This window comes from Mustela putorius, unplaced genomic scaffold, assembly GCF_011764305.1.
Source record: "Mustela putorius furo isolate JIRA1106 unplaced genomic scaffold, ASM1176430v1.1 tig00003869_pilon_pilon_pilon, whole genome shotgun sequence".
Taxonomy (NCBI): domain Eukaryota; kingdom Metazoa; phylum Chordata; class Mammalia; order Carnivora; family Mustelidae; genus Mustela; species Mustela putorius.
This window is the reverse complement of record NW_025422021.1, coordinates 15,202,278-15,216,152: the sequence shown is the minus strand read 5'-3', so window position 1 is coordinate 15,216,152 and position 13,875 is coordinate 15,202,278. Positions and strand designations below refer to the sequence as shown.

At 36.8% G+C, this 13,875-nt stretch overlaps 1 protein-coding gene across 6 annotated transcripts in view; it reads right to left on the bottom strand.

Annotated features, from left to right (window-relative positions):
* Window positions 1-13,875, bottom strand: part of LOC101685844 (sodium channel protein type 1 subunit alpha) — a 142,322-nt gene that overhangs the window by 38,883 nt on the left and 89,564 nt on the right. For all 6 annotated transcript variants that reach the window (XM_004743995.3, XM_004744001.3, XM_004743998.3 and 3 more), the window contains exons 16-17: window positions 12,592-12,948; window positions 10,902-11,384 (exon numbers count right to left, since the gene is read on the bottom strand). In XM_004743995.3, coding sequence (XP_004744052.1) covers window positions 10,902-11,384; window positions 12,592-12,948 — 840 coding nt within the window. The remainder of the gene's footprint in view (window positions 1-10,901; window positions 11,385-12,591; window positions 12,949-13,875) is intronic.

Sequence of the window (13,875 nt, the reverse complement as noted above, 5' to 3'; positions counted from 1 at the left end):
AGGCAATAGTTGCTGCATCAGAGACCATGAGGATTTTTTAAGAGACCGTACAGAAGGAACAGTTGGGGGCATACACATCTATCTCCCAGAGACTTTTAACATCCCTAGATACGTTATACGATGTTTTTCAGTGGGGAAAATTATGTTATCATGGTGTTCATGAGTTGGGATATTTGCAAAAATCTTCATACATATCCATTTTGACTCCAGATTAACCAGAAACTCCCTATTCTTATTTCTTTATTTAACAGGTATTTACTGAGCACCTACTCTATGCTAGGTTCCATGATGAAGGCAGGCTATACTTTGGTAAATGAAATGGACTAATCCCTCTCAGCTACATTTAAAAGCTGAGCATTGTTCACATAAGGCATTCTCCGTAGACCTTTCTGTGGTAGTATACATTTAGTTTACTGAGCAGTATATGCTTTGGTTGGGAATTGTCATATGTTCTTTATCCCAAATACAGTAAATGTAAAAGTATTAAATAAAAGAATATTCATAAAGCAGCAAATAACTATTATTTTAACATAGATGTTATAATTGAGAGGGAACATAGGAGTCTAGAAGTAAATCTTCACTTATAAACATTTTGTTCTCACTGTGGCCTTAAAGTGAGTGAGACCTGGTTAGTGTTTCACCTGTTCCAAAGACTTCATAAGCTAACTATGCAACTACAGAAGTGCTTCCAAATGATTTAGAAGATTCTTCCAGGTAGCATTAAATTCAGAAGTGCATCTTCCTAAAACACAGCTTGGAGCAATCATAGTTCAAGAGGATGAATGCTCTATAATTAGAAGTAGATCTCCATAGGTCAGTATGGGATGCAGAAGCAGATTGGTTTACCCTTCAGGCCAGTGCTGAAGGAAGAGGACCATCCAGGACCAAGGGAGAGGACTCAGACACTTGTGGCTATGCCATTAACTTGTGCCCAGTGGAAAGGTCTTGGCATTTAAGACCAGCTCTATCATGGATACCTCTTCTTAGTACTTCAATAAACAATATCATTAATTTTAAAGTAAAACCAAAGAAAACATTTTTTCAGACACTGTTAAGGAGATTTAGTGTAATAATCAAGAACATAGACAGTGTTGCCAACTGCCTGAATTCTTCTAGTCCAGGATCAGTCCTTACAATTTGTGCAAGTGGCAAGCTACTTAAATGCTGCATTGAATGCCTTATCCAAAAAATAGAATAATCTCTCCATTGGTATGAAGACTGAGTAAGAAAATGCATCTAAAATCCTACGAATAGCGTTTTCCTATGGTTAAACAAACTCAACAGATGATGTCTGTTATTAGCATGACCTGAATTACAAAGATCCAAATAACATTTTTACTCATTTTGGGGCTCACTCATTGCAAAAATAAGTATACTTTTCCCCTAACTAGCTTAGTAATATATTATTTTATTCCAAAAAGGTGTAAGTTTAACCACTCAATTTATTTAAAAATACTGATGCAGACAGAATTATAGTAGTAATTGTGCTGCTAACACCTTATGTTTTTGAGCACTTTGAACTTCCAAAGAACTTTTGAATCCTCATAATGCTCCTACCAGCACCAGAGGACAGTTGAACCCCTTTTACAAATTAGGAAATGGAATAATACAGAGTTAGTGACTTGCCCACTAGAGTTAAGGCCACCAGACTTTTAGACTAGTTCTTCAAAGAAATCAACCAAAACTCAAAAAGCTACTGAGCACATATTTGTGCCCAACACTGCAGTTGGCCTCAGAAGACTAAAATTATATAAAATATAATCTTTAACCAAAGAAACTTATTTTCTAATTGGGGAGATACGATTTTATATTGCTAGTTTTTCCCAATTTTTAAAGCTCTTCAGAATCTGTCTAAGTCACCATTCCTTATTATTAATTTTCAGTGGAAACCCTGATTTCTAACTGATCTATTATTCTTACTACTGCATGAGTCAAGAAACTCTATAAGGTTTTAAAAACAATTCCTTAGGTTATTTGAATATACTTAGTGGGTTGTAGTCTGCAGGGAGTTACATAAGTGTTGAATTTGACCCATGCAATGCCTTTCCTGCATTTGGGGACAAACATGGGACAAGTATGGAAAGATAGCCCAAGGATTTTTCCTGGAATGGGGGACAGTGGTGCATAAGTGTGCACTTCATGGGGCAGGCAAAACAAATATAGGTCTCCCTTTTATATGTCTCTTCATTTGCAGTCTGTTATTTGTTTTCTGGAAACTGAGGCAGTCTGCTCCTTGTATACTCCTATAGCTTCACCTCCTGTGACTTTATATCCCTAAAACACATCCTGTTTATAAACATATCCTGTTGTGCCATGTCTTTAGGTTTCTGTATATTTATTCTTTCTGACTGGAATGCTCTTTAGAAATAAAGTTTCCTAACTTCTTCAAGGAGTTTACCGTATCAAGAATTTAATGAGACAGTTTAAAAATGAAATAGAAAATACAAAATCTGTCACTTTTCCAGATAAACCTGTAAAGCAATTCATTACAAAGGGCAGAAGTCAGACAACACAAAAGGACTAACAGTGGAATATGTTACTAGTAATTCTTACAAGAAAACACTGGCCAACAGAGTGTTGGGAATGCTACTAGTAATAATAATAATAATAATGGCAATTTATTAAATATTTATAATGTTTCAGCTTCTATGATAACTACTTCACATTTATTGACTCATTTTATACTCCACAGGAAGTATGAAGTAGGTGATTTTATCCTCATTTTTGAGATGAGATTTGAGGACTGGATAGTCAGGTAAGGCCACTTGGTATGTGGCTAAAATGGAATCATAAAACACAGTGTCTGGTTCCAGAGAATAATCTATTATGAATAACACTATAATTATGGGTTTACATGTCTAAAAACAAATGCTTAGATAATGGATAAGAAACAATGACCATTTATAACTTTAACCCAAGGCATTGACATAATTTCAATAATGATCCATTATAGATAAGGCTCATTATTGAAATCCAGGCATGGAAACATTAACAAATACAAATGGAACAGGTTAGCAGAACCCATGGCAGGTAACACTGTGAGTCAATAAGGTATGTCCCAACATGGAAATTCATATTTAAAAGTTGAAAGTTATCTTTCTAAAATCTAAATATATATACAGTTGGCCCTTGAACAATGTGGAGGTGTGGAGGCTGCCGACCCCTGTGCAGTCAAAAATCTGCATATATAGGAGTCAGGATGGCGGAGAAGTAGCAGGCTGAGACTACATCAGGTAGCAGAAGATCAGCTAGATAGCTTATCTAAAGATTGCAAACACCTACAAATCCAACGGGAGATTGAAGAGAAGAAATTCTAGAAACAGAAAATCAACCACTTTCTGAAAGGTAGGACTGGCGGAGAAGTGAATCCAAAGCTACGGGAAGATAGACCGTGGAGGGGAGGGGGCGGGCACCTGGCAAGCGGCGGAGCAAGGGAGCACTAATTCAGGACTTTTAAAAGTCTATTCCGCAGAGGGACATAGCTCCAGAGGCTAAACCGGGGTGAGGCCCACGCAGGGTCAGCGTGGCCCCAGGTCCCGCAGGGAGGGTGTCTGAGTGTCGCAGAGTTTGCAGGTATTAGAACGGGGAAGCCAGCTACAGAGACAGAGCCGAGGAGTGAGATCTCAGCTGGGGGTTACCTTGAACCAGTGGCAGGCTTGGTGATCTTGGAGCCCAGCCGGAGGCCAAGGAGATGGGAGTAATTGGGCGCTATTCTCTAAGGGCGGACTGAGGAGTCTCAGCTCCTCTGGGCCAGAGACTGGGAGGCCGCCATTTTCATTCAGGGAACAAAAGCTCCTGAAAGCAAACCCGAGCTGATTACTCAGCCCGGCCCCTGGTAAGGGCAGTGCAATTCCACCTGGGGCAAAGACACTTGAGAATCCATACAACAGGCCCCTCCCCCAGAAGGTCAACAAGAAATCCAGCCAGGACCAAGTTCACCAACCAAGGAGTGCAGGTTCAACCAAGGAGAGCAGCGGAATTCCAGAGGAGGAGAAAGCAAAGCATGGAACTCATGGCTTTCTCCCCATGATTCTTTAGTCTTGCAGTTAATTTAATATTTTTCTTTTTCTATTTTTTTCCTCTTCTGCTAAATATTTTTTAACATTTACCCTTTTCTTTTTTAATGCTTTTTAACTAGTTTATCTAATATATATATATATATATATTTTTCTTTTTTATATTTTTTCTTTATTCGTTTTCTTTTTTAAATTGTTTCTTTTTTTTTTTTCTGAACCTCTTTTTATCCACCCCCCCCCACACACACGATTTGGGATCTCTTCTGATTTGGTTAAAGGGTATTTTCCTGGGGTCATTGACACCCTTTTAGTATTTTAGTTGCTCCTTCATATACTCTTATCTGAACAAAATGACAAGGCAGAAAAATTCCCCCCACACACAAAAAAATGAACAAGAGGCAGTACCGAAGACTAGGGACCTAATCAATACAGACATTGGTAATATGTCAGATCTAGTGTTCAGAATGATGATTCTCAAGGTTCTAGCCGGGCTTGAAAAAGGCATGGAAGATATTAGAGAAACCCTCTCGGGAGATATAAAAACCCTTTTGGGAGAAATAAAAGAACTAAAGTCTAACCAAGTTGAAATTTAAAAAGCTATTAATGAGGTGCAATAAAAAGAGGAGGCTCTCACTGCTAGGATAAATGAGGCAGAAGAAAGAATTAGCAATATAGAAGACCAAATGACAGAGAATAAAGAAGCTGAACAAAAGAGGGACAAACAGCTACTGGGCCACGAGGGGAGAATTCGAGAGATAAGTGACACCATAAGATGAAACAACATTAGTAAAATTTACCTAATAGTAAAATTTACCTAATAGTAAAATAGTAAAATAGTAAAATTTACAAGTCTTAGCGACAAAGAGAAAATCCTGAAAGCAGCCCGGGACAAGAAGTCTGTAACACAAAATGGTAAAAAATATTAGATTGGCAGCAGACTTATCCACAGAGACCTGGCAGGCCAGAAAGAACTGGCATGATATATTCAGAGCACTAAATGAGAAAAACATGCAGCCGAGAATACTATATCCAGCTATGCTATCATTGAAAATAGAAGGAGAGATAAAAAGCTTCCAGGACAAACAAAAACTGAAAAAATTTGCAAATACCAAACCAACTCCACAGGAAATATTGAAAGGGGTCCTCTAAGCAAAGAGAGAGCTTAAAAGTAGTAGACCAGAAAGGAACAGAGACAATATACAGTAATAGTCACCTTACAGGCAATTCAATGGCACTAAATTCATATCTCTCAATAGTTACCCTGAATGTTAATGGGCTAAACGCCCCAATCAAAAGACACAGGGTATCAGAATGGATAAAAGAAACCAAACCCATCAATATGTGTCTACAAGAAACTCATTTTAGACCCAAAGACACCTCCAGATGTAAAGTGAGGGGAGATGTAAAGTGAGGAGAAAACAATTTACCATGCTAATGGACATCAAAAGAAAGCTGGGGTGGCAATCCTTATATCAGATCAATTAGCCAAATACTATAATAAGAGATGAATTTTAATTCTTCTTTAATTCTTTAGAAGGATGCTGTTTAGATTTCATGTATTTGGGTTCTTTAAGCCAAATACTATAATAAGAGATGAGGAAGGACACTATACCATACTCAAACGGTCTGTCCAACAAGAAGTTCTAACAATTTTAAATATCTATGCCACTAACATAGGAACAGCCAACTATATAAGTCAATTAATAACAAAATCAAAGAAACACATCGACAATAATACAATAATAGTAGGGGACTTTAACACTCCCCTCACTGAAATGGACAGATGATTCAAGCAAAAGATCAACAAGGAAATAAAGGCCTTAAATGACACACTGGACCAGATGGACATCACAGTTATGTTCAGAACATTCCATCCTAAAGCAACAGAATACACATTCTTCTCTAGTGCACATGGAACATTCTCCAGAATAGATCACATCCTGGGCCATAAATCAGGTCTCGACCAATATCAAAAGATTGGGATCATTCCCTGCATATTTTCAGACCACAATGCTCTGAAGCTAGAACTCAATCACAAGAGGAAATTAGGAAAGAACCCAAATACATGAAATCTAAACAGCATCCTTCTAAAGAATTAAAGAAGAATTAAAATTCAAATTAAAGAAGAATTGAAAAAATTCATGGAAACAAATGATAATGAAAACACAATGGTCAAAATCTGTGGGACACAGCAAAGGCAGTCCTGAGAGGAAAATATATAGCGGTACAAGCCTTTCTCAAGAAACCAGAAAGGTCTCAAGTACACAACCTAATCCTACTCCTAAAGGAGCTGGAGAAAGAACAACAAAGAAAGCCTAAACCCAGCAGGAGAGGAGAAATCATAAAGATCAGAGCAGAGATCAATGAAATAGAAAAAACAAACAAACAAACGCAATAGAACAAATCAACAAAACTAGGAGCTGGTTCTTTGAAAGAATTAGTAAGATTGATAAACGCCTGGCCAGACTTACCAAAAAGAAAAGAGAAAAGACCCAAATAAATAAAATCATGAATGAAAGAGAAGAGATCACCAACACTAAAGAAATACAAACAATTATAAGAACATACTATGAGTAACTGTACGCCAACAAATTCGACAATCTGGAAGAAATGGATATATTTCTAGAGACATATAAACTACCACAACTGAACCAGGAAGAAATAGAAAACCTGAATAGACCCATAACCAGTAAGGAGACTGAAGCAGTCATCAAAAATCTCCAAACAAATAAGAGCCCAGGGCAAGATGGCTTCCCGGGGGAATCCTACCAAACATTTAAAGGAGAATTAATTCCTATTCTCCTGAAACTGTTCCAAAAAATAGAAATGAAAGGAAAACTTCCAAACTCATTTTATGAGGCCAGCATCACCTTGATCCCAAAACCAGACAAGGATCTCATAAAAAAGAGAATTACAGAACAATAGCCTTGATGAACACAGATGCAAAAATTCTAACCAAAATACTAACCAATAGGATCCAACACTACATTAAAAGGATTATTCACCACGACTGGGATTTATTCCAGGGCTGCAAGGTTGGTTCAACATCCGCAAATCAATTAATTGATACAATACATTAATAATTAATAAAAGAAAGAACAAGAGCCATATGATACTCTCAATAGATGCTGAAAAAGCATTTGACAAAGTACAGCATCCCTTCCTGATCAAAACTCTTCAAAGTGTAGGGATAGGGGGCACATACCTCAATATTATCAAAGCCATCTATGAAAAACCCACGGCAAATATCATTCTCAATGGAGAAAAACTGAGAGCTTTTCTGCTAAGGTCAGGAACACGGCAGGGATGTCCGTTATCACCACTGCTATTCAACATAGTACTAGCAGTCCTAGCCTCAGCAATCAGACAACAAAAAGAAATTAAAGACATCCAAATCAGCAAAGAAGTCAAACTATCACTCTTGGCAGATGATATGATACTATATGTGGAAAACCCAAAAGACTGCACTCCAAAACTGCTAGAACTTATACAGGAATTCAGTAAAGTGTCAGGATATAAAATCAATGCACAGAAATCAGTTTCATTTCTCTACACCAACAACAAGACAGAAGAGAGAGAAATTAAGGAGTCAATCCCATTTACAATTGTACCCCAAATCATAAGATACCTAGGAATAAACCTAACCAAAGAGGCAAAGAATCTATACTCAGAAAACTACAAAGTACTCATGAAAGAAATTGAGGAAGACACAAAGAAATGGAAAAATGTTCCATGCTCATGGATTGGAAGAACAAATATTGTGAAAATGTCTATGCTACCTAAAGCAATCCATACATTTAATGCAATCCCTATCAAAATCTCACCATTTTTTTCAAAGAAATGGAACAAATAATCCTAAAATTTACATGGAACCAGAAAAGACCTCAAATAGCCAGAGGAATATTGAAAAAGAAAGCCAAAGTTGGTAGCCATCCCAATTCCAGACTTCAAGCTCTGTTACAAAGCTGTCATCATCAAGACAGTATAGTACTGGCACAAAAACAGACACATAGATCAATGGAACAGAACAGAGTCCAGAAATAGACCCTCAAACCTATGGTCAACTAGTCTTCGACAAAGCAGGAAAAATGTCCAATGGACAAAAGACAGCCTCTTCAATAAATGGTGTTGGGAAAATTGGACAGCTACATGCAGAAAAATGAAATTGGACCATTTCCTTACACCACATACGAAAATAGACTCAGAATGGATGAAGGACCTCAATGTGAGAAAGGAATCCATGAAAATCCTTGAGGAGAACATAGGCAGCAACTTCTTTGACCTCAGCCACAGCAACTTCTTCCTAGGAACATTGCCAAAGGCAAGGGAAGTAAGGGCAAAAATGAACTATTGGGATTTCATCAAGATCAAAAGCTTTTGCACAGCAAAGGAAACAGTTAACAAAACCAAAAGACAACTGACAGAATGGGAGAAGTTATTTGCAAATGACATATCAGATAAAGGTCTAGTGTCCAAAATCTATAAAGAGCTTAGCAAACTCAACACCCAAAGAACAAATAATCCAATCAAGAAATGGGCAGACGACATGAACAGACATCTCTGCAAAGAAGACATCCAGATGGCCAAAAGACACATTAAAAAGTGCTCCACATCACTCAGCATCAGGGAAATACAAGTCAAAACCACAATGAGATGCCACCTCACACCAGTCAGAATGGCTAAAATTAACAAGTCAGGAAATGACAGATGCTGGCGAGGATGTGGAGAAAGGCGAACCCTCCTACACTGTTGGTGGGAATGCAAGCTGTGCAACCACTCTGGAAAACAGCACGGAGGTTCCTCAAAATGTTGAAAATAGAGCTACCCTATGACCCAGCAATTGCACTACTGGGTATTTACCCTAAGGATACAAACATAGTGATCTGAAGGGGCACATGCACCCGCATGTTTATAGCAGCAATGTCCACAATAGCCAAAGTATGGAAAGAACCTGGATGTCCATCAACAGATGAATGGATAAAGATGTGGTATTATACACAATGGAATACTATGCAGCCATGAAAAGAAATGAAATCTTGCCATTTGCGATGACGTGGATGGAACTAGAGGGTATTATGCTTAGCAAAATAAGTCAGTCAGAGAAAGACAACTATCATATGATCTCCCTGATATAAGGAAGAGGAGCTGTAGCATGGGGGGGGTGCATATTGGGGGGGTAGAAAAGGAATAAAAGGAAACAAGATGGGATCGGGAGGGAGAAAAACCATAAGAAACTCTTAATCTCACAAAACAAACTGAGGGTTGCCAGCGGGAGGGGAGGTATTGAGAGGGTGGTTGGGTTATGGACATTGGGGAGGGTATGTGCTATGGTGACTATTGTGAAGTGTAAACCTGGCGATTCACAGACTGTACCCCTGGGGCTAATAATATATTATATGTTTATTAAAAAATTAAAAAGATTATTAAAAGAAGAAGGAAAAACAACAATAAGAGCTAACACAGTATTAGGTTGAATTAGGAGAATAATGGAGTTTGGATCATGGGAAATAAAACTATTTTTTCAAATGTGCTCTCATCAGAGCAAGTATGATAATGAGAATCCTTTAAAATGGTTCTATTAAACAGAGTTAAATGGGATGGAAAAGTCTAATCTGAGTGCCTGCTTTGTAGCAAACATACTCAATTGTGTCACAATGTAAAAGGAGAGACATGCATGCATATCAGTAGTTAGAACAAAATGTCACCATACTTTGTGAGATGTATGAGCCTAGAGCATGAGTTGTTTATTACCTATGCTCTGCTCTCTGTCTCTGGGAACCAAAAAAGAAGCCATCCATTCTGCCTGGGGTGCAGAAGTTTTCATGATCACTAGTTCCAAAGAGCTGAAACATTGTTTCTCACATTTAAGAACTCTGCACTTCAGGTGCTTCCCCGCCCCCGCCAAGGACCCAGTGCTTGCACTCTAATTAGAAAAGGGAGACTCTGAGTTTGGCACCGGCAGCCCCAGCTTCATTCATCAGTATTCCCTACATCACGCCCTGAGTTCTGGTATTATCTATTCTGTTTAATTACAATTAAAGAAAATACTGGTATAATAAATGGGTTTATCAACTCCTACTGGATCATGACTCATTATTTGAGAAATACTGCCTCACATTTTCTCTAAAGTTTCTACTGCCCCCAATACTTAAATTTTCAATTAATGTAATGATAGTCCAAGATATAAAATGACACAGAATATGAAGAAATTAGGACTGCCTCCAGTGGTTCAGTGGATAGTTACTTTTTAATAAAAAGATCAGTTTTTTTTTTTCTGTGAGCCCTGAAAAACAGTATAAATCATGTAAAATTTTTATAGACCAAGTATTTTTTATGGATGGTCTTTGTCATAAAAGTTTTTTTAAAGGTTTCTTTTTTTAATGCAACAGAGCATGCGGTAGCTATTAGTCTTCATCGAATAGTAAATGTAAATCTGAAGATTCAAGACAAAAAAAAATTGGACTAGAAAAATACTACCAACTTTATTTTAACAGTACTTTGAAACAAATTTTATAAAATTAAAAATCATTTTTTAAAAAATTCCCTGCCATTGGTTCTTTTGTAAAACCCAAATCTTTAACAGAAAACATTTGAACTGAGATAATACTCAAATTAAAATCCTGAAAAAATTATAGAATGTTTTACAGAAATGATCTATCATTTTTTCCCCCTGAATCCTTTATCTGTGGACATGTGAAATGAGATGAGGATCTGCCTACCATTGTATCTCTGCACTCTTTCTCTCCCTGACTCATTACACAAATCAGATTTAGCTAACAAGATAAAACATGTATATATTTATATAAATATGTATATATTTATATGCAAGTAATAATACATGTATATACATATAAATTTCTGTCTACTCACATTATAAAATCTTACCTCTTTGCTTTCTTCCAGATCTGATTCACTACTGAAGTCCTCTGTGTTTAAATTTTCAAAGTCAGATTCTCCTACAGCAATTGGTACAGTCACAGTAAGACTGGGATTGTTTATGAATGACATGTAATCACTTTCATCAATAATGTATTTTTCAACACTGCTGCCGGTTCCTATTCCACTTGTGGTTCCATTCACATCTTTAAGATAGTCAAGATCTTTTCCAATTTCTGTTGTATGATTGGACATACAACTGTCTTTTTTATTGTTTAGATCATCAAGTGGTTTAATTTCATCTAAAATCTTCTGTTTTCTAACAAAGGATTGTTGAATAAATTCGTATATTTTTCTCTTCACATAAGCTACTCCCTTGTGCATCCTGTCCACGGCTATTTGGAGATTGTTCATTTCATTATCATCATCCGTGGCTGCAAGATTGTCTGCACTAAATGAGCTCAGAAGCAAGGCCAGAAAGAGGTTCAGGACCTTAAAAATAGGACAGACATGATTATAATCTTACCCCAATGTAAAGAAGAGCAGATTGAGATCACTCACTCCTTGAAGTGTAGAGGAAACTCTAAGTTCTAACAACTAGGTAAGAAAGAAACACCAGAGCACAGTGATTAGAAGCTGGACAATCTGAATTTGTGATCTGGCTCAGGAGCTACTACACTCGACAACCTTGGGCAAAGACATGATTTCTGTGGGTCTCAGATTCTCCCACTTACAGAATGAAGGAGTCGAATGAGTTCATCTAAGGTTTTGCTATGTTTAAAAGTGTATGATTATAAGAAAACATATTGAAATATGTACCGTATAAAAGTTCTAACCTTAAAAATCATTGATGTTTGCCATTATGCACTTAAATATATTCTATTGTTTCTCTTTTGATAAACGGAGATGTTGAGTTAGATATTAATTAAAACAAATCATTGTGATCCAGAACAAGAATCGGTATCTTAACATAGGCATTAACACTTATTTTCTTAACCTATTATATCTCTTATACTCCACTATTGATTAATTAGGAGAACTGTTTATAAATAATCTCTAATATTTCCATAAGACTGACACTTAATATATGTATCTTTTGGAAGGTACTAAATTTTTTCTATACTGTAAATAGTACTTCATGTTTTAAACTTAAGGGAGAGAAGAATTGATCAGTTACTCCATTTGGGTAATCTCAGGCATCATTAGCCCACCCTTATTTGACTGAGAACCATTAGAGAATTGACTAACATAAGTTGGCTAACACACCTGCCACATGACCTAGAGTGATTGAACGCTATATGCCATGAAGAGGCAGGGAAATGGAAAAATCACTATGAACACTTAAAAGACACCACCCTTCAGTCCTATACTGACAAGTAAGATTAAGCTTTCTTTAAAAAGTTTTTCAGTTCTCCCTCCCTTTTCTCTGCATTTGTAAAATATTCCCAGTATATTCTTCTAGGCCTGTCTTTAATTTTCTATTAAAATGCATTACTAAATGTGATGAAATGACTGACAAGGTTGATTTGAATATAAAAACTGTAGGGTCACTACTATATCGCTGTGTGAGACCCTATGCATATGTAAAGCTAGACACTTCATAAATTATTAATCCTAGTTTTTGTTTTGGACAAAATGGTCACCATTCTGTTATACTTTTAATCTATTTCTGAATTACATATCTTAAATGGGTACACACCACCAAGTTTCCAATCACCATGACCATCATGAAGACAGTAAGGCACATGGCTTGACCAGCGACTTCCATACAGTCCCACATGGTTTCTATCCACTCTCCACACAGCACACGGAACACAATCAGGAAGGAGTGGAAGAAGTCATTCATGTGCCAGCGTGGGAGCTCACAGCTGGTGGAGATCTTACAGACACAATCTTTGTAGCTTTTACCAAACAGCTGCATGCCGACCACGGCAAAAATGAAGACGATGATGGCCAACACCAAGGTGAGGTTACCCAGAGCCCCCACTGAATTGCCGATGATCTTTATTAGCATATTTAATGTTGGCCAAGATTTTGCCAACTTGAAAACTCGGAGCTGGAAAATAAAAAATATATATATATTATTATGATCTTTTCATATATTGATCATGATTAATATTGAATCTCTTACAATATCTGTCCTGTCCTTGAACCCACTCAGGCTCATGGCTAATTTTTGGACCCCCTAGGAAGAATCTCATTCTTCCATATTTTAACCAGGTAGATTGTTTTCCCTAAGTGTGAATTTTTTGAGATTACTTGGGGTCCAACTGTCCTTCATTTGTTTTGCGAATGTGGTTCTAAGGCATGCCAGACCTGACACTAATATTAGCATCAAATCACAATAATCTCTGTTGAAAAGTTACTTGTTTGTAAATAGCATGCAAAGTGACATCATATAGAGCCCCTGCTATAGGAAGAGACAAGTGTTTATTATTCATTAATACTCCTTTGGACCATTGAGATAGCTAGACGCCTGTATGAAAATTTGGAGATTTCTCACACCTATAGTTATTTCCCTGATTTGCAAAGACATATATTTAAATCAGTGGTCATGGTAAGTAATCCTACATATTTTTCTCCTCTGATTTAGGCAAGGAGCATATTTTCCAGAGGTCCAATAAGGAATTTTCTGCATGCCCACCTTGGCTCTGATCACCATTTGCCATACAAAGGACTGTTTATATTTTTAAGTTACTATTAAAATGTGATATATTTTTATTAAAAATATTTTCTTGAATCCAGAAATATTAACTGTAGTCATCTCTAGAAACAATAGTTAGTAACAATGGCAACTTATTATATATTAAACTTCACTTATTATTTTAAATAATGTTTTTTTCTAAATAAGTGGAGATAATTTTTTTTTCATTCAGGGATAGTTTTGATGATGCAAATGTTACACAAAAGTTTAAAATGTAAATAGTTGTGTAGTAAAACCCATGAGAGTAGTAAATAAGAGCCCTGCTTGTTGGACAGGTTT